Source organism: Lepidochelys olivacea (genome assembly GCF_965140295.1).
Source record: "Lepidochelys olivacea isolate rLepOli2 genome assembly, chromosome: 8".
NCBI lineage: Eukaryota > Metazoa > Chordata > Testudines > Cheloniidae > Lepidochelys > Lepidochelys olivacea.
This window is the reverse complement of record NC_140418.1, coordinates 14240216-14265580: the sequence shown is the minus strand read 5'-3', so window position 1 is coordinate 14265580 and position 25365 is coordinate 14240216. Positions and strand designations below refer to the sequence as shown.

Below are 25365 nucleotides of genomic sequence, written 5' to 3'. Positions count from 1 at the left end.
TATGTCTCTCTTTGTGACTGGCAAAATAAAGTAGTAAAATTTTTAAAAATGTGCATTCCTATTTCTAGATTCCAACTCATGTATTTTGTAGATTTTAACAGGTATATCAAGATAAGTTTCTTGGTAAATTTTCAAAATTGCATCAAAATTGTTTGCTTTAAATATTGAATTTGTAGGTATTTTTACATCAGATACTGTTAGTAAGAATCAGACGTTATAATGCTTGTTTATTCAGTACAGGCAGATTGTTTTGTAAGGTTTCATTACTCCTTTGAGGGTTATCGATAGATGGCCCTTTGTTGGTTTCTGATTCTTCTTACCAATGTATGCACTTTTTCATAATATATTTTACCCTGTTCGTTCTCAGCTTTTCCAATTCAAATTAATACTTACATAAAAATTATTTATTTTTACTTTTATCTAACAGTTCTTTCTCAGTACCCTCCCCCACCCATATGGGACATCTAACCTTTAGTTGTCCACCATTCATCAATATGACTGAGGCGGCTTTTACTATACAAATAAATACATAGCCTCGTAGTGAAAAAGTTGGTAGAATCAGTTTTCATTCACAATGTGATTTAGGCCCCCATTTTCTTAATACCTTGTTTCGTCCCCAGCTGCTGCAGGGCTACTTTTTCTTCCAACTGGGAAAGGCTGCTGGTATCAAATAATAAATTACTATTCTTTTCCCCTGGAAAAAGGGACTTCCTCTTGAATGGGCCCTTAGAATATGTGCTAACTATTCATGCTAAACTATTTGTTCGACCTTGTATTTACCAGCGACATTCTGCGTAACTTTCCCAGATCTGAGGAAAAGCTCTGTCTCACCATCACAAGTTGGTTCAATAAAAGACATTCTCTCACCCAGCTTGTTTCACTAGTATCCTGGAACTGACACAGCTGCAACAACACTGCATCCTGCGAAAGTAATTTTTCTTAATTGTGGGAAAAAACAGGATGGGTTTTTAGAAAAAAGAGAACAAATATTTTATTGAGAATTTACTTTTTGTCAAGACCTAGGTGTCTTCCACCCTGACAGATGAATTCCACTGACAGATGAATACTTTTTTATCCTTTCAAGGGAAGTAGCAGTTTTACATTTTAAAGGTGTTCTTCTTTAAATTTAGATATTCCAGATCAAGTTATAAGAGTTTTCAAAGCAGATCAACAAAGCTGTTACATTATAATAAGCAAAGACACTACAGCAAAAGAAGTTGTGAGTCATGCAGTGCACGAATTCAACTTGATAGGAGCCCCAGAAACCTACTCTCTCTGTGAGGTGTCTGTTAGTCCTGAGGGAGTCATCAAACAGAGAAGGCTTCCAGATCAGTTCTCCAAATTAGCAGACAGAATCCAGCTCAATGGAAGGTAAAATTGTATTTGTTTTGTTTGACTCTGTCTTTAAACATGGAGCATTTTGAAAGAAATATCAGAGAACAGTGTCCCAATTAAAACTGGAGAAGAAAGTCTAGAATTGTCTCTTTTATATTACTGAGAACTGCTAAAGATGTAATCATTTATTTCAGTGTACACAAATATTCTAACAGAATTGCTGCCCTAGGCTATGTGCAAATAAGATGAATTATTTTAAACTGTAATTATAGTGTTTTCTGCTTGCTGTGCTTATTTGACCTGTCTGCTCTTTTCCTGCTTTTATGGCAGAAAAAAATATTTTATGCCTCCACTCAGCACATAATTATAATCTCAGGCTTTCTTGGAGTGTGGAAGAGAGATCATTTCCACCTGAAGTTGATGAGAACTTATTCCTCACATTCTGGTACTTACGATCTCTGATGCTGTCCATTTTGTAAAATTGTATATTTACACTGAATTCCAGTGCCATTAATCAGCACTAGAAGGAAGGCTTCCTACAGCTGCTAAGTATGTTTTGCTGGGAGGAGACGGCTAAGGCTTTTCCTCCAGAAATGCCAATAGCTCTGAGAACTCTCTTGTCTAGTGTCTCAGGAGTTTGCAAGAACACTTTCCTGGCCACTACAACTTTTTCAGAGCTCTCAAACTGAGTTTAAGGGACAGTCATAAACTTGCTACGCTCTCTGTTACAAAAAACACTTTCACCGTGGATGTAGGAATGTGAGTTCCCCTACAAATATTTTTAGTCACTGGGGTGGTGTTATCCATCACTCTAAAGAAAGAGAGGTTCATGACAAGTGGTGGTTGGATATCTGACTTTTAAAAAAGTATAGTATCTGAATAATACATGGCAGATGAACTTCAGTGTTTAAAAAAGTTTGAAATAAGTTCAGTCACTAGATAACTTAATTCAGAAGATCAGTGCAAGATATACAATGGTTTACATTAAAAAGGAATAATTTATATACTCTGGTGGTGGTTACCATATTTACCTTCTAATTAAAAGATACACTAACTTTCTTTTTCTAAAATGTAATATTACAGCTAGTTGATATTAACTTAAGACACATGCATCAGCTTTTATGCAAACCTTTGTGAGTTCTCTCACAAACATTAAGGGCTTTAGCACATTGCCTCATGATCTGATCCAGGCCAGAAGATGTGTTAGAAAGTAGAAAATTCTGTTCAATTCTCGTTACAAGGCAACAGAGAATTTATGAAGGAGAGTCATTTCTATATTTGTAAGTGATCTCCGTTGGACCATGAAAGTGATATTCTTACATGCCTTTTCATTTCCTGAGTACTGTGAGCTTCATGTACATGTTAATATATTATGCTAATTTTTCTATCAAAAATGGGAAAATACATTTACATCAAGATTTCAGATATTTCTCAGGATCCCGAGCCATTCAAAATGTTAATTTACTGCTGCATTTGCAAATAGACAAGCTACTGACCTTCTGCTGCAGGGCAAGCCTATTATCTACACAATTGCAGGCTAGTATATAGAAACGAGTGATTAATGAAGAGGAAGAAAATATTAAAATGGTCACATAATATATTGAACTTTTTTACTTTAGTAATGACAGCATTGTGCAGTGGGTAGAGTAAGAAGCTGAGAGTTGGAACTCACCTGAGTTCCATTCCTAAATTGCCTCTCACTATTAGGTACTAGGCATGTCCATTATAGATAAGCTCGCTAGTTGGTACCTCAGTCCAGTGGGGATAATGTCGAGGCATGAAGGGGTGATGTTAAACTTAATTGTACGTAAAGTACTTTCAGAATGTCAGAGGAAAGCTGCTCTAAAGTTTATTATTATAATACAATTTACCTTTAGGTATTATCTGAAAAACAATATGGAAACAGAGACGTTATGCTCAGATGAGGATGCCCAGGAGCTGCTTAGAGAGAGTCAGATTTCTCTTCTCCAGCTGAGCACCATTGAGGTGGCTACTCAGCTATCAATGAGGGACTTTGAATTATTTCGCAATATTGAGCCTACTGAATACATCGATGACCTCTATAAGATGGACTCCAAAACAGGAAATGCTCACCTGAAACAGTTTGAGGATGTCATTAACCAAGAGACATTCTGGGTTGCCACAGAAATTTTAACTGAGCCCAACCAGCTCAAAAGAATGAAGATTGTTAAGCATTTCATTAAAATTGCCCTACACTGTCGAGAATGCAAGAACTTCAATTCCATGTTTGCCGTTATAAGGTAAAGTACTATTATTTTGGCAGTTGTTGATCATCTGAATTTTATATTTTTTACTCATATTAAATTAGAACTGAATATGATTGTGGCATCAAATACAATTTTAATAACTTCCATTGTAGGGAAGAAAAGAAAATATTCAGTCTGACAACTTGTGGGGTACAGTGTATTTTAAAACAAATTTTCAGGTTGCACAGCATACCATTCTATACAAAAAGGTATAATTTCACTACATTCCCCTCCACCCCTTACCCTCAATTTTTTTAAAAGTGTTTGTATTGTGGTTTTTGTCATTGCTCCTTAACTGTTACCTGTGTGTTCTTTCCTGTCCATTAGTTTGGACAAGCCGTGTTCTTATTTATAAACCTTAAAAACCTGCTGATTATTGCTGCTATTTTCATTGGTTGCTCTGCTTCTTTGATTCCTGAGTACTGTGAGCTTTTGAGCATACTTCTTTTCCCCCCTTTTCTCACTTATCATTACTTTCTCCATGTGTATTTGAAAGAAACCAGAGATAAGGCGGTTACATAATATTTTTCCTCACCCATGTAGACTCTTCTCTCACCCGTTCTCCAATCTATCTCATCTTAGTCTGCTAGTTTTAAATTTTCCTCCCTTCTCTAACCAGTCACTCAGCACCTTTTCTGTTCTCTTTATTTAAGATATTCAGGCTCTTTCTTTGTATTTTGGGTCTAATTCTGATTTATACTATGTGCAACTTCATTGTCTTGAATAGTCTGAGCCAAACAAATGTCTTGTTCTCAATTGCTTCAACACCATCATTTGTCAAAAAGACAGTTCTTCACAATACGTCTATCTGGTCTAATTTTTCAACCAATCAACACTAATACTGTTTCTGAGAATTATGATATTTGACCTTTTTTCCACACTTTAATTCCCTTAGCCTGATTTACAGAACATGTGTGATTCTGTTTTATTCAAGGCTATCCATATATGAAGCTAATCCCAAAGAGATCTGTACTGTGTATGTAGATATGCAGAAATAGATACCCTCATTTCCATTTCCTAATGCCTAGTTTCTCATGGGTAGGAGTTACTCTCCTTCACTATATTTTGCTTTCATCAGGCCCTCTAGGATTGAAGTCTTGTTCGAGAAATCAGCCTTTGTTTTTACCCTTATTTCTAAGGAAACTTGCCCTTTTTTAAGCTGTGCCACAAGTAACCCATTTGCAGTTTGGCATGCTGTGTCTAGATGATGCCTTCCTTCTCTTAGCATAGTTATTTCTGCATGTGTCTGTTTGGAGGGCACATTGTTGTGACTGATAGCTTTTGTTTATAAGAAGACCATGATTTAACTGATATGCAAATGATTTGGCAATAGTATGAGGGAGAAATTGTGCCTTTTTTGTATTTAGATTAAAATTAACCAGTTTTGATGCTTTTTGAATCTGATATTTATACAACTTTGTACTTGGATTAAACAAAATTTCTAACAACTTTTTTATTCCACTAATCACTACAGTGGTGAATTAAATAACTGCATGATATTAAAATCCACTTCCTTTTATCTTTGATTTATAGAGCAGTAATCTTAGATTGAGTTTCCAAATCATTTCATTCTGGAGAATTTCTTTAAAAAAAATCTTATTGTGGGTGATTTTATAAAGTAGCTACTTTTTTCCAATAAAATGTTTATTCATCCTTTCATACAGAGATGTATGAACTGTTTAAGGTTGCTGATACAGTAATTGCAGAAATTGTTTGCGTGGCATCCCGTAAGTGTAGTGCTAATGGGCTTTATTGAAACTAAAATTGTCATGCATTTCCTAAGGTCCATATAGTCAAATATGTGTCCTGCTACTTCAAACCATCCCAGTAGTGGCTCAGAACATTGCCCTTACTAGTTCTCTATATTAAGTACTCCTATAAAAACTAAATCCTCTCAAAAATTGATTTAGCAGAGGACACCATCCCTGCTCAAGCTTTTCTTCCCTTATCTTATGTATGTTATAAATCCTAAGAGGCAGCATGAAACCATTCTGGTGCCTTCAGGAGTTTGTAGGACTCAGTGAGGGTCCTACCTTATCTGCTTTTTTGGTGTATGTTCAATATATTCATCATTTTAAGCTGCTTTTTTCTAAGGGACATAGACTGAGTTTCTGTAACCTTGTAAACTAAGACCCGTAAATCCCTGTATCATGTAGTAGTCTTGCTTGTATATTTTCTATAATCTCCTTATGGTATGACCAGAATGATACAAATGTTTTAAAGTAACTTCATTTGTGCCTTATTTTCCTGCTTAAATCATTTCCTATATTATATTTTTGCATGTATTGCAAAATGACAAGTGTTTTCTTCTACTCGCTATACTGATCTGCATAGAATACTTTCACTGTGGGAGTTTTAACCTTTTTGGGTCAGGAATGTCTTTCTCTGTATAATATTTGTGGGTACTACGAAAGACTAATAATAATGTCCATGTTATGTTAAATATACCCTTCTGTACAACTGAGTGGCATTAAACCAGCAGATTAGAATAGTATGAGGGTTGATGCGAGATTAGGCTTCATGATCACGACACTTTAATCTGACTGTAAATCTAAATTGATATACTTTGTTAGATTTGTTTTTACTCTTTCAATCTGTATCTGTAAAGATACTGATTCTGTTTTAAGAAAATTAATAATACAGTAAAATGCCACTAGAAATATATACTTCATCTTAGGGCCAATTATTTTTTAATAAAATAAGAGTTGTCAAGCACCAGTACAACCCTGATTTAAATAAAGTGTATTAAAATATACTGGATATTAATCAATTTATTTGTGCACTATTGTTATTATATTATTATTGCAAATATCTCGATGTATATTGATTGAAAGGAATTCTGATTTCACCTCTATATAACATCAGATGCTGAAGTATTACTTTGAAGCCTTTTCATTAATAATCGGTGAATCCAAATGCCTTTTACAAGAAGGAGCACGTTAAATTATATTATTTTCCCTTCTTCTCCAGCACTGGAAGCACATGAGTGTCACAAAAATCCTTGAGGGAATGAGCTAATGCAAAACTTCAAGTAGGCTTCAAAAGTAGTAGGCCAGTGATGAAATACTATTACCTGCTAATCACACGCTGTGCTGCCAAATTAGGGTTAATGGCAAAAGAAACACCTTACTTGTTTTCCTAAATGTACGTTCCTGGGGGAAAATACAGCACTAAGAGGATTAAATTGCTTCATTGATTTTATTTGACTGTTGCATTATAATGGAAGGTTTAAAAAAGTTTTATCATGGAAAACCTTATTGCAGTTGGAACATTATCATCTGTAATGTTTAACCTCTCAAATCAAAAATATTTTATTCACATTCAAGGGATTTAATGTGGTAATCATGCTAAGGAATAGACAAACGCATTTTGTGGATGTTTTCTTCTCTGTAGGGCTGCAACATTATCTGACAAACAAAAGAAAAAATCAGTTCAACTGATTTTGACATGTTGTAGTCATTAGTTTTTTGGTGGGGCTGGAAAATGTCCATATAACTTTAATAACATATTAAAGGCCAGGTTGTAGCTGGGATTGAATGAGCACACACAAGGAAAGGAGTCAGAATGCAAGGAGCCTTTCTCTCAGTTTGTCCCTAGAATAAGGCCAGTTATGATTGCTATCCTTGGTCTCTTTGAGGCACAACTCCCCCTAAAGAGGCAACAGGAGGAAAGGACCATGACCCATCTTGCACACCAACAGCCACTGCATCTGGCTGGTTACACCAGGGAGCTCATGATGCACCCTCCTAAGGGAGCACAGCAGGTGCATTTCCTCTTCGCATTCCCCCTCAAGAATAAATTGTCTCTTTCAGTTCCAAAGCTTCCTTGTGGCTGCCCTGTAAGCAACTCTACCTCCTCACCCTAATCTGCCTCTAAGGATAGCGGATAAGCACAGTGATGATTTTATCGGGGGCGGGGGGGGACTCTTCAAAATTTCAGTTGTTATATTTCAAAAGACATAAACTTACTCATCAGCAGAAAATTAATCTTCATTTCTTGCTTTCTGTGGTAGCATAGACAAAATGTAATAAAGCAAAATGATAACTAATCCCTATCATGTCATATTAAAAAGAGGCTTATTTATTTGCTCCCTTTCAGAAAGGACAGTTGTTTTGGTTTCATAGAGCAGTGTCCTGATCAATAACAGCAAATCTTAGTTTAGTGATTTAAGTGCAACATAATCTAATACTGACTGTTCTGTATTGCTAATCTATGCAGTGTAAATGTTAAAATCATAGGTCTTGTTCGGGTTGCAAACATGAGCAAGCCAGTTGTGACTGAGTAGAAAAATAAGGGGTGCAGCTTGATTTAACTGATCTGCCTACCCAGCTAATTGGTTGGTTTGGAACCCAAATCTAATATCTACTGAAAGAAACTTCCCATAGAAAGTAGGTGTGTGAGAGACAATGATGGACAAGCTATCTTTTTTAGTAGCTATAATTTTTTTAAAGTAATTCTACTTAGTATAAATGACCTATTTTTCCTCCCGAGTTTGTTCAGTGTACATATCAAAGCAAGATTTTTCTAACGGCTGGTTGTATTTGCAGTACTGGCAATCTGAATATCCAGCTGTGTGCGTTCTGCTTCGTAACCCATCTATAATAAAGATTGTGGAGAATCAGAATTCACCGAATAATTTTGCTGAGCATGATGCAGTATAGAATGCAGCTTGCTGTTTGGAAACTCCATAAGGATCCATAGTACTGATGAACAAAACTCATTAATCTAATGACTGTATGATTCTTATGCAACTTTAACTTAGTGGATGTAGAGTTTTAATTTGATTTATAAAATGTGCACCTGTCTGTAATGTTTGGTGCATGTAACAATGCTTAAAAAAAGTCAGACGTTACAAGTTTTTTGAAATATCTACCTCTTTCACTAATTTGCAGATCAACACTACCCATTATAAAGGCTCCCAATCTGTTCCTCTTAAAATTCTCCCCACTTGTATTTGTAATGAATGTGCTGCTCACTCCTCTTGCTGTCTTACTGTGACTGTACCTCCTAATCACTTCATTAACTTTTCACTCTTGATATCCTTTCTTTGGTATAGAATCTCACTGTCAGAAAATGGCTGTTAACTTAGCTGAGCGCAGGTAATAGATTTGTCTTGGAACTATATTTTTAATTTGGCGTACTGTGACTATGAAAGTGTTGTCATACTTTTCATGTCCCATTTTCAGTGTTCAGGAGAGTGCCCAGCTGTGGCTTGTTGGTAACTTATTTGGCTGCAGTATGGCAAATACCCAGATTTAAAGCCTTTTAAAAATCCATTTTCCCTTTAAAAAAAGAAAAAGAAGTCGTCGTCTTAACCTCCTTATTAAATGCAATAGTCCCCATTTAACAGCTGATAATAGGAAAAAATTATCTTTTACAGTGGGCTAAATCTGGCACCAGTAGCACGACTCAGAGGTACCTGGGAAAAGCTACCAAGCAAGTATGAAAAGCACCTTAGAGACCTTCAAGATCTTTTTGATCCATCTCGAAACATGGCAAAGTACCGCAACATTCTTAGCAGTCAGAGCATGCAGCCTCCAATTATCCCACTGTTTCCTGTTGTCAAGAAGGATATTACATTTCTACATGAAGGTAACTCCCTATGTAGAGAAGTAATAAACCAAAACATAGAATAATATCTTAATCCTTTCTTCTTTTGTGTCCAGTGTTCCAAATTTTACATCTAAAAAAAATAAGTAATATAATGCATGGTGTAGTCGCCTCTTGATAAAAATGAAATATAATGCAGAATGCATAATAGAGGAGGCAGATCCTAGACAAAAATTAAAAATTCAGTGGAGATATTAAATATTTTAAAAACTGCACTTAATCTTCATTAACTACCTCCAAGGTTATGATAGAAGAGCGTTTGACTGTAGTAAACAATGTTCAGAACACTTCAGATATATTTCTGTCATAAAAACTCATCATTACAGTATTTGCAGAGTTGGTTTCATGTAGTGGCTTGCAGAGGGTTACTTTTGCTTTAAAATATTTCTCTTTATTTAAAATACTTCCCTTTTTAACAGTTTTCTATTCATCGTTAGTAAAGGTTAAAGGGTTCTAAATATGCCAAGTTTTCAGATCTGTTGTCTCAGAATTGTTTGAACAAATTTAAAAGGGTAAATGTAGTCAGTTTCATATTTGCACCATTTCAACATCTGAAAATAAATCTGTGCATAGTCAAATTGTTCCATTTTCCCTCTACTGACAGCTGCCACTTTAGAATTAGATTAACAAGGGCAGAGCGAGCATTCCTATCTATATAGAGTGGGCTTGACTAGCATCTGTATTCTGCCACTATGCTACTTCCTGGTTTTGACTGATACTTGAATTAAAGGCTTTTGACATCTGCTGAAGGGTGATATTTTGGGAGACAAATAACATGTCAGCCTTAGAAAAGTACTGAATATTGCTTATATTTGTTCTACGTATTTCATTGCACAGGAAATGATTCAAAAGTGGATGGCCTGGTAAATTTTGAGAAACTCAGAATGATTGCCAAAGAAATTCGACAAGTCGTCAGAATGACCTCTGCTAACATGGATCCAGCTGTAATGTTCAGACAAAGGTGTGCAATTAAACAAGAAAATAGGGTTAAAGATATCTCTTGTATAGTGGGTAGAGTGTGGGTTTGTGTGCATGAACACGTGTTTATGTTCCATTATGATTTCATTATCATTAACATTTATCATTAGAGTGAAATCTGTATCAAAGGGGATTTGTAAGATTAAGGAATATATTTTACTATGGTTTTAAAATGGAAATATTCCTGTTTATTTTTCATAATCTGGCTAGCACTTTAGGGTATGTTTGTACAAACATTATTTATTTTATTATGCATCACAGACAAATATCACTACACCTGCGTACACCCTAGTATAATCTGTCTGCAGATGGAGTGCACAGTAGAACCACCACCATCTCCAATCTGGGACAAGACATGAGGCTACTTGTAGTCTGTTGATTGGAAAAGAAGCAGCAGCTATTCCATGTCAGGTGTGCAGGATGTTAGAGCCTCAATAGCCACGTAAATATACATTCTGTGGGCCCACGAGGGGAGTAGCTATCAGCGCTGGGAGCCCGGCTACCAGCGCTGGTGCACTGTCTACACTGCCACTTTACAGCACTGAAACTTGCAGCTTTCAGGGGTGTGTTTTTTCACACCCCTGAGTGAGAAAGTTGTAGCCCTGTAAAGTGGCAGTGTAGACAAGGCCTTAGCCAGAAGGAACCTAACTTGGTATTCAGTTCACACGGTGATTTTTCAGGGCTGGTAGTTAGAAAAAGCACCATTTTACTTGTAATGTGAGCAAACTTGGTATGCAATTATTGAGCCACAAATGTGGCATATCACAATGTTGTTTTAGCATGGTCACTTTTCAGAGAAGGATCTCGCTTTCATGCCCGTATAGATTATACAAGCAAAAAGTCCACATTTAAAATGAAATCTGTAAAATATTCATTTGATGAATTACAGTGGCTCGTCAGAAACCATTACAGTTATATAGGTAAAACATATTTACAGATCAGTTCTGTCTAAAAATCTGTCTTTACTTTAAATGCTTCACAGGAGACAATGGAGTCTAATTGTTACATTGACTATCAAATAAATAGTTCACCTGTGGTATGCCTTTTAAACTTCCAATATGCATCTTAAAGGGCACATCAAACACAATGCTCTCATAAAATGCTTTGTCTACTATTGTTCTAAGTAGCACCTGTGATTAGACGGGGAAGAAGTCTTTTTCTTTTTTTTTTCCTTTATAGTCAGTTTCATTGTTTCTACTGTATAGTCAATCAGTTTCCTCTGTTATGAAAACTCCAATAAAACATTTTTGATTAAAAAGACAAATGAACAAAATAAATTTAGTTCCCACATGAATACTTTGACAAGTTCATTACTAATTAGAACAAAGCTGCTCATTCATTAGAATAAATTTGTCAAATAACATATTTTTCCACAAGCAATCAAAATGAAAAACACATAAATTTATAATGATCCTGTTTCTTAATATGTTTCTTATAATTACAATCCTAATGCATTAAATTCCATTAATTTCATTATACTTCCCGCAATGTGAATTTTTGTAAAAGATATAAAGGTTTCATTCTGTCTCTCAAAAGTAAATAACAACAGGTAAGCTGTTTGAATTTGATGATGCAACATCTAAAACTGATTTTTCATGTTAAATATTTCCCACAAGTTAACTGGAGTTTGGCTTTAAATTTGTAGGTTAAACATAAAAACATGCAATATGTTCTTCTATATTCATTAAAATATTGTAAGGAGTTCTCTTCCCCTCGCATTCCGTTAAAACCGTATGTTATCGTTTGAGAAGAATGTTTGCCTGATAGAATTTTTTCTTTTCTATACTTTCCTGTCTACATCTTTTTCTTCCTGACTCTCAGCTGTGATATTTTTCCTGTGCTTTTCTGTTCAAATACATGCTTCAATGTATATGGCTCTTGCTTACAGGAAGAAGAGGTGGAGGAGTTTGGGGTAAGTGTAGAGATGAATGCAACTAAGATAAACAAAGGTTATGCAACTTTTAACATACTGCATCCTCCTCATTAGTGCATGCATCTGAAATACAGCATGCATTTTATTAACCCTGCAATACATATTTTTGGTAAACAGATTTAGAGAATATCAGGAGCAAACACTATTTCCAGTCAGCTTTTGTACCCCTGAGTTGATTTTATGTTCTAGATAAGCTTTTTCAACTTCAGTTTAATGCAGAAAGAGAAACTGTTATCTAATTACAGCGTAATGCAGAGTATTTTTGAAAACAAATAAACTAACTTTTAACACCTATCTCAAAAGTTCAAACTAGTCCTTATTGTTTTATACTGTAACTATGTATTGGGTTATTGTAATTATAATCCTCTAAACTTTGAGTCCAGTTGTAATTCTGAGTTGCACAATATCTCACATTTTTGAACTGTACTTACAAAGGATCAAATCCTGCAGTTGGGCACATTCCAAAATCCTCATAGACTTCACTGGGAGTTTTGGTTGTGCAAGGAATGTAGAATAGGGACCAAAATGATGAGGATTGAGAGTGCAATATGATTTGTTAATGAATATTCTAACCAATGCCTGAATGTTACAATGACTTAATATATTGGAGCTGATTATGGGCATTATTTGGCTTCCTAGAGCCAAATAATCCATGATTCTAGAGTTTCCATTAGAGAAAAAAGAACTAAATAGCAAAAATAAATAAAACAAATAAAATAAAAAATAAAAATAAATTTAAATAGGAATTATGATAAACATACCTCATCTATTATTTCTTTCTCCTGAGTAGTATGAAGGAAAATGACGTAGCTGACGCGTTCCAACCTTGGGATTATTGTGAAAGCAATTAAAATGAGAATGAGAAAATGTGTGTGATTTTTAAAGGGAATTGACTTTTTAAAAATTCTGTATGTACATAAGAAATAAAACCCATAGGTCATTAACGATTAAAGTGTAAAGTTGTCTAGTCATCCACCTACACCTCTCCAGGTGGGATTTCCCTATGCAAATCAGCACAGTAAATCTTGCCAATAACATCTCCCACTCCTCTCAGAGATCTCGTTACCTGTTCATTGGCTGTCCCTCTTTCCACCTCTCTGTATGTGATACTATAGAGAGGAGGTATAGCAAGTGGTGCTGTGACACAAAAGTCTAGAATACTTCAGTGAGGACCTATAACTGTGAGTTCAGTTCATGCTGAAGCGAGTTTCTTTTCTTTTTGTTTCTTTTATATTTATTTAAAAACTCTTATATAACCACCCTCAGTCCTATGCTAGAAAAGCCATTAAGGAGGAGATGGATGTAAGCAGAGGACTTTAAAAGTGATCTGCAAATAATTTTTTTAATTGTTTGTGCCCATTTCTACTGCTTTATGATGCAAAAAGGCAAACTGAAAGCTTATGTGTCTCAGCATTTTTTCCTCTTTTTTTAAGTCTAAGGATGCGAAATCGGATTCCCTAGTTTTGCTAGATGATTGGGGTCTGAGCTGGGGATTGAGAATGCTCATCCCTTAGTTGCAGGGATGTTGAGTTGCAAACACAAACCTCTTTTCTTTCCTATATGTATTAAGGTTTGAATTTAAATAATTTAAATTTCTGTTTTTGTTAACAAGTCTGACTCCTAATAGCTTCCCCCCTTAATTGCTTGGCCTTTGGTCTTCTATGATGACATAAATCCACTAGTTTACTAGTCATCCATTGCATTCCAGAGTGGACTTAAATCTCTAATGTAAAAACAGGAGAGAGCAAATAAATATTTTTGGTTGCCATCGCTCACATTCACGCAAAAAGGGGCACTAGCTCCATTTTTTCTTTATTTTAGCTCATGTTTAAAACCGTACATGAGATTCTGGAAGCTAGTTCCCATCCATGTATGCTTTGCCTGTGGGCAAAGGAATAGATTCTAATAGGGAAATCTGTTCCCTCACCCCCTCTATCCAGGGAGCAGAATGAAGTTTTCAGTGCTTCAAAGTAGCTGCCACCAATATAAAGCTTGCTAGAGAACTCTCATTTGGTACCATATTGCTAAAATATCAGCGAGCATCATGGTTTATAGCATAATATGTGTAGTCTTTCATAGTTCCTGACCATCATGGATAGAGAAGTATCTACTTTAGCACTGAATGTATCCAATCTCTCTTGCCATACTTTGCCATCCTCCTGGCTGTAATAATGATACTTTTTCTATAATTAACCTATATCTTCTTGATGTATTTGAGATTATTATTACTTTGAATTTGACATGTGTGAGTGATCCAAAAATGTATTCAACACCTTTTTTTATATAGTGGACAGCTGTGTCTCACCTTCGTTCTTTTCCTTAAGTTCAACATATCCAGTTCTATTAACTTTTCCTAAAACATTAGGCTTATTTTCCACCTCTTTTACTATTATGGTTACTCTCTTCTGAACACTTCCTGTGGGTTTTGTGAAGCATTGTTACTTGGGAGCCTGGATCATTTGGGCTTTTGGCCTTATGCCTTCTTGTATACCTGTGAAATATGTACATTTCCAAATAATGGTTGCATATCCTGCCACATGTGATTTCTTTAACAAGTCAATTACCTTTATAAATATGTTTACACGGCATTCACTTTTAAAAGAAAAGTTATTCCTGTGAATGCTTTATAAGAATGTTCAGGCATAGTTTATACGAGTTGTATTTGAAGCTTACTTTATAACTTACCATGTAATGCAGCCATCATGATGAACATTTATAAAATACTTTCTTGATTTTAATATTGACCAAGATAGAGTTCTCTACCATACCTTGACAATTGAACAAGAGGTGGTATGGCAGTTTGAATCTATGAGAGATTTAGTAAGGGGTTAATAGAGTCTTTTTAACCTTAAGGTCAATAGTTTAAAGCTAGCAAAGCTGGATAGTGACCAACAGATGTAACAATGGATGCTTAAGTTAAACTATTTGATGATCTAGCTGCAGTTCCTCAAGGAGCAAGTGAATCTAACTAGAAAAGGAGTACTTGTGGTACCTTAAAGTCTAACAAATTTATTTGAACATAAGCTTTCATGAGCTACAGCTCCCTTCATCGGGTGCATTCAGTGGAAAATACAGTAGGGAGATTATATACACAGAGAACATGAAACAATGGGTGTTACCATACACACTGTAAGGAGAGTGATGACTTTAGATGAGCGAATACCAGCAGGAGAGCTGTGTGGGGAAGAAAACCTTTTGTAGTGATAATCAAGGTGGGCCATTTCCAGCAGTTGACAAGAACGTCTGAGGAACAGTGGGGGGTGGGGGAGCGGAAATAAACATGGGGAAACACTTCCAGTCAGAGAACACTTCAATCTCTCTGGTCACTCGATTAGAGACCTAAAAGTGACAATTCTTCAACAAAATCTTCAAAAACAGACTCCAACGAGAGACTGCTGAATTGGAATTAATTTGCAAACTGGATACAATTAACTTAGGCTTGAATAGAGACGGGGAGTGGATGGGTCATTACACAAAGTAAAGCTATTTCCCCATGTTTATTTCCCACCCCCTCCACCCCCCTGTTCCTCAGACATTCTTGTCAACTGCTGGAAATGGCCCACCTTGATTATCACTACAAAAGGTTTTCTTCCTGCCCCCCCCCCGCCCCCGGCCCACTCTCCTGCTGGTATTAGCTCATCTTAAGTGATCACTCTCCTTACAGTGTGTATGGTAACACCCATTGTTTCATGTTCTCTGTGTATATAAATCTCCCCACTGCATTTTCCACTGAATGCATCCGGTGAAGTGAGCTGTATCTTACGAAAGCTTATGCTCAAATAAATTGGTTAGTCTCTAAGGGTGCCACAAGTACTCCTTTTCTTTTTATGAATACAGACTAACGCAGCTGCTACTCTGAAACCTGAATCTAACTAGGCAGCCCTTTTGGCAATCTCAGAGACATTGAAGGGACATGGAAGGCTTACGTACTCCTCCATAGACCGAGTATCTCCAAGTCAGGGTTTAAGCATATTGATAGGCCAGTAAGAGGAAAGCATGGACTGTCACTGTCCTTCTATGCCTGTCATTTTGAGAAATAGAAGATTGTAGTTTCCTGTGCTGTCAGTCCAACAAAAAAAATACATATGTGCTTTGTTGTGGGCATCATTTCTAGGTGGCAAAACAGAATGAAGAGTGATCAACATAATGCGCTTTGTATATATGAGACTGCTTTTCTTAATGCGCTTTGTATATATGAGACTGCTTTTCTTTTTATCAGAACTTTACCAGTTCTTCAGACATTTTGGGGAGCTTAGTGATAGAGTAAGATAATTCAGTAATAGTTCACCACTGCAAGAAATTAGGTTTTCAGTCTCAGATAAACATATGCTAACGACCAAATTACTTAAACCAACTTCAAGACTGTTGGTACATTTGTCTGCCAGTGTAACCCAGAATTGAAATGGTAGGGATTTTGCAGAACAGAACTGCAAAATACAGCAAAGCTGTATAGGCAGCTTACACAGCATTTTGCCTGGTTCCTGGCAGTTCCACACTTTCACGAGTAATCATTTCTAGACTCAATACACTGTTGTCATTTTACCAAATTACTCTAAGACAAATGTTGTTTTAATGCTATTCATCTCTTTAACTCATTTGCATCAGCATGCACGAGCCCTAACTGAAGTGTGCTGGTATTAATCTGCTTCAGCATATGCTACTGTAGCACTTTATTCTTGAAGTGAGCTTGAAGTTTACTGATTTGCCATTTCATTTTGTAGGTCTCTGAGCCAGGGCAGCACAAACTCAAACATGCTTGATGTTCAAGGAGGTGCTCACAAAAAACGTGCTCGACGCAGCTCACTCCTTAATGCCAAGAAGCTGTATGAGGATGCCCAGATGGCCAGGAAGGTGAAGCAGTACCTTTCCAATCTGAATGTGGAAACTGATGAGGAAAAATTCCAGATCATGTCACTTCAATGCGAGCCTGCCTACAGCACTTGTAAGTAAAGCAAACTCAGTTAGAGAAGGTTGCTGGTGGAGAGGATTACCCTCCTTGCCATATGAACCTGGTTATATATGCTGTTGTGCTAGAAACATAACAATATGTTTGCATAGAAGAAAGGACTGTCACTTCTTGATTATATACAAGATTTTTAAATGATGACCCTACAACCTTCAAATATAAATTTAGGAATGTTTTTGACAAAAAAAAAACGTGTCCCAGTAGTAAGAAATGTATCTGTCAGTGCAGACACTAAAAAAAACCCTGCTGATGCAGTTTCAGCAACCCAGGATTTGTCTTTCTTCTGTCTTTGGTTGCACTTGCACAAGTCTGGAGTGACAGCTCTTATTTTTGACCTTCAGTTGCTAAGTTGTGCGTCATTTAATAAGTCTGCCAGAGAATACTATAGTACATTTGATCCATTCTTGCTGCACTGTCACTTTACAGAATTAAGGAAGGATAAAAGTAACATTTACCAGATGAGCTGCAAGGAAATGAAAAGACACAAAACCAATATAGAAACTAGCCATGGATAAGGAGTAAATAAGCAATTCTTGCATTATGGCTTACAGTAAGAGATGAAAGCAGGGAGAAAGTTATGCCAGTATTGCCAGCATTGACTGGTGAGACTGACATGGCTTGACAGTCAAAAATGAAGGGCAGCAGCGGGAAAAATCTTGTAAACTAAACTCCTTTGAGACTACCTTACTAAATAAGCTTTGGTCTCATCTATATTTTACCCTTATATAGTACACAGTTCAATAAATTCCTGTTTTTTAAAATTAACAATTATAATTGCATGTGGTTTTGATACTTAATTATTTTTGTAAATAAAGTTATTGACACCTTAACTAAGGTGAGCTAGTGGGGAAGGAATTAAGATTGGTAGAAGGACGAAAAGATACATATTTGCAGAAATGATCACTTTGCACTTAAATACAGTCTTTCATCTGAGGATTTCAAAGCCCTTTTGATTAATTTAGATAAGCCTCTGAAATCCCTCATCACATAAATAGCATTATGTCCATTTTATAGCTGTGTTAACAGAGCACAGAGAGTAAGTGAATGACTTGCCTGACTTGGAGACATTTGCAGAATGAAGAATAGGACTTGAGAATTTTGACTCTCAGGCTGAATACTTAGCTCTTCCCTTTAGGATCACAGTAATGAAATGGATGATAGATACACCAAGAATTCACTTGCTTGCTATGTATCCTCCCTGCTCTGTTAACGTGGTGTGTGATCTTGCCATATTGTTACCCAGTATATTGATTTGTATTCAGATATTTTCCATTTCCAAAGCATTATTTTCCCCACTTTCACCTCCACGGGCAAGTGTGGTGTACAGACACGTTCCCTTGGTCATCTTGCAAGGTATATAGGCTCTTGTTTTTGTTCCCCTTTTCTCACCCCATCCCCAATGAAATTGTTTTGTGGCTACATGCTAGAGTGTTCTCAAGAAGTAAGGAGGAGTAGCAGTTATAACAGCAGCAACCCAGGGAAGTCTATGTGGGAGGGATTTGGGTGTTTGAAGGCAGGTTCTGGAATGGAACGCTCATGGATATATAGCCAACAGGGTTGTCTTCTCCGAGTTTAGAGCTGAAGTTTGGCTGGACCTCAGGAAGTCAGTGTTTTGGTACTAGAGCAGTGGTTTTCAACCTGTGGTCCACGGACCTCTGGTGGTCTGCAGGCTTTGTCTAAGGCAGTGGTTTTCAAACTTTTTTTCTGGGGACCCAGTTGAAGAAAATTGTTGATGCCCGTGACCCAACGGAGCTGGGAATGAAGGGTTTGGGGTGTGGAAGGGGCTCAGGGCTGGGGCAGAGGGTTGTAGTGCGGGGGTGAGGGCTGCGGGGTGGGACCAGGAATGAGGGGTTCAGGGTACGAGAGGGCTCTGGGCTGGGGGGGTGCAGGCTCTGGGGTGGGGCTGGGAATGAGGGGTTTTGGGTGCAGGAAGGGCTCCAGGTTTGTTGGGGGCTCAGGGCTGGGGCAGATGGTTGGGATGCAGGAGGGGGTCAGGGTTCTGGGCTGGGGGTGCAGGTTCTGGAGGTGGGGCTGGGGATGAGGGGTTTGGGGAGCACGAGGAGGTTCCGGGTTTGGGAGGGGCTCAGGGCTGGGGCAGGGGGTTGGGGCGCGGACTTACCTCTGGCAGCTCCCGGTCAGCGGTGCAGCCGGGGTGCAGAGGCAGGCTTCCCACCTGTTCTGACACCGCGGACTGCGCTGCGCCCCAGAAGCAGCTAGCAGCAGGTCCGGCTCCTAGGCAGAGGCATGCAAGTAGTTTTGCGCGACCTTCGCCTGCAGGCACCACCCCTCCCCAGCTCCCTTTGGCCAGTGGTTGGGGCAGGGGCAGCATGCAGAGCCCCGTGGCCTCCTGCCTAGAAGCTGGACCCGCTGCTGGCTGCTTCCAGGGCACAGCACAGTGTCTAAAAAATCGGCGCTAGCCTGCCTTAGATGGGTAGCATCGCCGACGGGACTTTTAACGTCCCGGTCGGTGGTGCTGACCAGAGCAAGGCGACCCAGTGCTTTACATGCCGCGACCCACAGTTTGAAAAACACTGGTGTAAGGGGTCTGCGAAAGATTGTCGTTACCATAGAACTGTGGTTTTCAACCTGTGGTCCACGAATCCCTGGGGGTCCACAGACTGCCTGAGATTTCCAAAGGGGTCCACACCTCTGTTTGTAATTTTTTAGGGGTTCACAAATGAAAAGGAGGTTGAAAAGCAGTGTACTAGAGCAATATTATTTTATAGGAAAGTCTGTTAAGTAGTTGAGTGTCTGATCTACCTGTTATTACTGTCTTTGCTCCTTTTTTTTTTTTTTTTTTTTTAAAAAATATCAGAATCTAAGTTTAAGTAAGACCTGATCATCAAGAAATGTGTGCCAGGTTTTACATCTCGCAAAGATGTAAATAATACCAATGTTTATTTATAAGCATTTTAATGTTTTTATCAATTTAACGTTTTTATCAATTTAAATTTTCACAGTTGTGGAAAATTAAGGGGGGAGATTAGACAATAATTAGTTAATGACAGGAGACACTGGGATTGAGACAGTTTAAAGTTTTATAACCATTAAAACACAAATTGTCAACATCACATGTCAAAATTATACCAATTTCTATATCCTTCAGACAAACTCTTTAAATTCTCATCAGCATTTTTTCTTACTTTGCCTATCTAATTTCTATTATCAATGGAAATATTTTTTCATTAGTATCTGTGCATATAGTGAAATTGATGTTTACTGATAAAAATCGAATCTTTCCAAGCCTATGGGTGTGTTTTTAAGGAATATGCAGGGACACCATTATCAGTGAGTGTCCAGTGCTGTTCCATTTTAGTATAGAGAACAATCTCAGAAATACTCATTAATTTTAGAAAGTGAGTTTGTGATTAGTTTCTTATGGAGGCCCTTTTATCCCCCTATAATTTTCTGTTAAATGACGCCTGCCTAACAGGTCGTATTTCCAATTTTTTGACAGTATCTTCATCTGTGAATTGTAGAGGGCTTTCTATTTAAGATTTCTCATAATGTTGTTGCTTATACAAAACATTTATTAAAAGTTCTTTCTGCAATGGAAGTGATTTGGGGCTCGTGCAAATGGCCAGGCTTGAATCCAATTAGTGATTTTGAACGTCCTGTTGGCACTGTCAGAGAATATGCCAAGAAATTTAAAGGAAAAGAGTGGTTTGTATGAACAAAGAAAGCCCAGCATGAACACAGCCTTTTTTCTACTGTGTGTGCTGTATGTTTGGCAAAGTATGGTCGTAACACAGTTTGCTCACACTTGGAGGCAGAACTATGCATTGCATTTTATATTCAGTTTTCTCCTAACAGAACATATAATGTGGAAGTCTCAGTATATGATTTATGTGCAAACTTAAAAGATGTCCCTATCATGCCCAAGTGTCAGAAACATGAGTGTTACGAGGTCATCTTTCAATTCTATTAAATAAATCATGGCATCCAGACTTCAAATACTGTTTATCCTGTTTGTGCAGCACTATAGTTATGTATTTGTTTAGATTTAGGGTCTATACTGACTATTTTAATTCCGTGTGCCACAGCAATACAAGTCAGATTTTTGTGATGCTTTTACAAGAGGGTATTAAATGGACACATGAATAAATATGGTACAGTGAGAGCTGTACTAATATAGCTGACTAACTCGAATAACAGGAAAGCAAACCTTATGATTCAAGTTAAAAACTAACAGCTAGTGGGAGTTGCTTAGGAATCTTACTACCCTTTCCCTAAACCTTAAAAAACACTTTCACAACTGGAAGACTGCAAAAATGAGGACAACGGTTGCTCTCTTCTCAGCTATCAGGTTTAGGTCACAGCCAAAGTTTGACCACAGGAACTAGTCTTTTGACTTGTTCTGTTATGGCTAATCCTATTTTCTGACTTTAAAACCATGCCAAGGAAGTGGAAAGAATTGTGAATGAAAAGTACACAGTGGCGTAACCTACTATGGCCCTAATTTAGCAAGGTACATAAACGTGTACCTAATTCATTTAGTCCCACTCCAGTCAATGGGATTAGTCCTGTGCTTAAATTTACACTCATGTTAAAGTGTCTTCCTGAGCTGGGGCACATATATATATGTGGATTCACATGTGGATAAGGGTTTCTGAAGAGAGAGATTCAGAAATGCACAAACACACTGCTTCTTAGCAAGGTGGATTGAATTAAATCAAGGTGATTTAAATCACTGATTTTAATCATGATTTAAATCAGTGTATTAAACATTGATTTAAATAATCGATTTAATCTGTTTTCACCTTTATACTTTGCTGTTATTTTCCTAAAGAGAGGTTGATTATCGGTGATTGGTAACCACTAAAATATGTTAATTTGCAACTCACTATAGCCTTTGCCTGAAACTTGGTACTTTTTTTCCTAACCAAGAGAAAACACTATACACATTTCTTTAAGCAATTAGCTATTCAGATTCTTAATTTTTACATTTTTAAATTTGTTAGAAAATGGTGAATGATGCATTTTTTATTTACTGGAGGGTTAATTTTTTTACTTATGATTTGTGTCAGGCTCTAGATGAATGGAATGTGGAATTCAATTAAATTCATAAAACAGCATTTTCAAGTTTTTTATTAACACTACTTTAATGTTCAGGCTTCATAAGAAAAGTAAATTTATAACATGAGTTTTGCATTTAAAACTGATATATTAAACAAAGAAAGTATTATCAGTAGTTAGTGAATTGAACTGATTGTTTCTGGTCAACTGGTCCTTAAAGTTTTTAAAACTAGTAGATGTCATCTTCTCACAATTACAGTTTTAAATTCATGGTCTGGAAGAGGAAAACATGCTTTCCTGATTTTTCAGCTCCCAGTCGGTTTAACTGTGAATGAACTAGTCATTAAACCAGGTCCATCATGTGAACTGGGGACCCAACCCATCCATGTCCCTTTATTTATGCAAATGTTGCAGATGTTATGGGGTGGAGCAGTATTATTTTCCCCTTTTCCCTTTGCTTTCAGCATCAACACATTGAACTGAACTAGCTGAATAAACTGAAATGAAGAAAATATTCTCTCTGCACCTGCAAAAGAGTCTGATTCTGTCAAAAGCTGTTTCTGTCAAAACACTTCAACTATCTTGTTCCAGGTGCATAGCTAGTGACTTCCACCAGTTCAGTGGTTTAACTTTCTTTAAAAGTTTGGCAGCAAACGTGCTGCTTGAGTATTATTATTTTTATTTAATTTAAATTATGTTAACAGATCATAGTTTAGACATTAGCGTAAGTTATTATAACTTAAAATTAATTTATACAGTTCTTTTTTAAGATCTGTCCCAGCTGTCCTGATTGATTGATTGATAGATTGATTTAACAAAACTGGGCATTTGTCCCGTTTGCTCTTGCCAACTGATCATCAGTTGGCAAGAGCAAACGGGACAAATGCACAGTTTTGTCAAAAAGGTAGGATGCAACCCCTAGTGGGGTGCAGAGGAACATAGTGGGTGGGGTGGGAATTGGCAACGCCAGCCCCACATGGGAGGGAGAGCAGCCCAGGCTGGGTCAGCCCCACACAGGAGAGAGAGCTCAGGAAAGTGGCTTGGGCCCATGCCGGCCCCGCACATGGAGGACAGGGGGACCAGACAGGCCCCATATGGTATCTCATTTTCCCTTTGGGAAAATACGGTCACCTTACTTCTCTGGAACTGCCCAGGATATAAATACTTGGTCACCTGGAAGGGCATCGCCTTCTCACATGCACCTCATCCAGCCACTTTCTGTTCCTCCCTGCTCTGTCCAGGTTAACTTTTTAATTCCTTCCCCTCTGCCACCAGTTGTAGAGGGAGCTTCCTATAGGGGAAGCTATCTCTTTTCTTCCAGCAAGCTGGACAAAGGATGCACTGCGTACAGTTACAGTGAGGACACTTTCTGTATAGTTGCGAAGTTCATGCTTTTCAATGTTGTAATTTTGCACTGAAATCTAAAGTATGTTATTTGTGGAATTCAGTTATAATGGGAATAAATCAAATAATTTCTCATTGCATTGTATGCCTACATAACAATTCGAAAGAGCTTTAGGAATATTTTAAACTTGTTTTTATGTATTTGCCTCTGAAATCTAACAAGACTGGAGTGCCTTGAATAGATATTATCTGTTATAGTATAGACTGCTGTTTAAAAGGCTGTTATTGTCTGGTCAATCATTTTCTTCAATATCGCTATCATAAATCTTGCAAATTAGAGTGCAAAGTTACTAATGTTCCATTTTTCACCATAACAGTGACCAAGAATTTAAATGAGAGAAGAGGCGCAAAATCCTCAGAAATGTCACCAATACCTATGAGGTCAGTTGGTCAAACCACAAAAGCCCATCTGCATCAACAAAACAGAATGAGCCAAGTTCTCCAAGTTCCAGCTGTTAATTTGTACCCTATTAGAAAAAAAGGACCGGCTAAGGACCATGTCACGTTCAGTGAGTATCTGCAATTTGTATTTCCAGTATTCAAAGTAGAGTAAATTTGTGTGGTTAGTAAGTTTGAGAGGGGGAGAGGGATTGGATTCCAAACCAACCAAATATTTGAAATATTTATTATGGAAGCATTGCAATCAGCTCAATAGTTCAAGGTTTCATTTACCCTTTTCATTTACATGTCTCACTCATTTCCATTTAATTATGTAAAAGAAAGCATAATGTTTATCCCACAAGAAAGAGCAAAACATACCTTAAATTATTTGCACAACTAAGTTTCTAATACCTTTTTAGTTCTTAATGTATCTAATTACAAATCCCATTGTATGTAAAGATACTTTCTTGCTTTAGTTTCATAGGCCTCTTCTATAACATATATGTTAGCAAGAAAATAACCATTGCCTCAGAGAGTGCTATTTGAAAAAGTAGAACTAGTTCAGTTTCTGAACCAGGCTAATTAAAGTGAATACAAACCTACCATCATAACCGGGCAGATAGCAGGTGATTTAGCATTGTGCCTAAAAGTATATATTTATTCTTCTGAATGGAAATCTTACAAACCAAGTAGAATTACATTCCTTTTTGCTTTCATGACATAATGAATATAATACATTTTAGTGAGTGTAATCACAGACTTAAATCACAGGAAATTTAATATTTCAATCTGGAGTACCACTGTAATGGCATTATGGTCAAACAGAACAACATATGTTTTAGTGTTATTAGTAACTCTTAGTAAGCATCAAATAATATTTTATTTGTGTTTTCTGTTATCTAAATTTACCAATGTCTGAGGCTCTCAGGGTTATATATTAAAATGCTGCTAAATAATATCCCTTTGACCTATTTCAATCTCTGAAATGTCTGGTGTTTGTTTTTTGTTTAAGTCTTCATGACTTTGAATGATACATAATATTTTAAAACTAAAACAATTTTAAATGACATATTAAATTATTCCATAAAACATTGAATAAAGTTAGTGAATAGCGTAAAACAATTCTGCAGTGGATTGTGCATCAATTTCCACTTCAGAACTCAAAGAAGACATCAGGAAAGTTAGTTCAACTTCACAAAAGTTGTTTTCCCCTTATCCTTACTGTTATTTCAAACATGGACATAGGAAGTTAGAAAACAAATCTATCTTTAAATTGGCCAACAGAAATTGATTCCTCTCAAATTGTTTTGTCCATGATTGCTTGAAGATGCAGGTTCTGTCAGGCACACAGATTTTAGCACTGCAATGTCAGTGAAATACAAAACACTAAACCCTTTATCGCACGTCCTGACTCACTGCCTCTCAGCTTCTTAACCAGCACTATGGCACATCAAATGTTTTTGCCACATCTTACA

General features: G+C 37.0%; 1 protein-coding gene across 4 annotated transcripts in view; it reads left to right on the top strand.

Moving 5' to 3' along the window:
* The window catches only part of RAPGEF6 (Rap guanine nucleotide exchange factor 6), a 226827-nt gene that overhangs the window by 178324 nt on the left and 23138 nt on the right, over window positions 1–25365 (top strand). For all 4 annotated transcript variants that reach the window (XM_084637270.1, XM_084637269.1, XM_084637268.1 and 1 more), the window contains 7 exons: window positions 1131–1371; window positions 3213–3596; window positions 8983–9194; window positions 10050–10173; window positions 12079–12102; window positions 16845–17065; window positions 23827–24018. In XM_084637270.1, coding sequence (XP_084493396.1) covers window positions 1131–1371; window positions 3213–3596; window positions 8983–9194; window positions 10050–10173; window positions 12079–12102; window positions 16845–17065; window positions 23827–24018 — 1398 coding nt within the window. The remainder of the gene's footprint in view (window positions 1–1130; window positions 1372–3212; window positions 3597–8982; window positions 9195–10049; window positions 10174–12078; window positions 12103–16844; window positions 17066–23826; window positions 24019–25365) is intronic.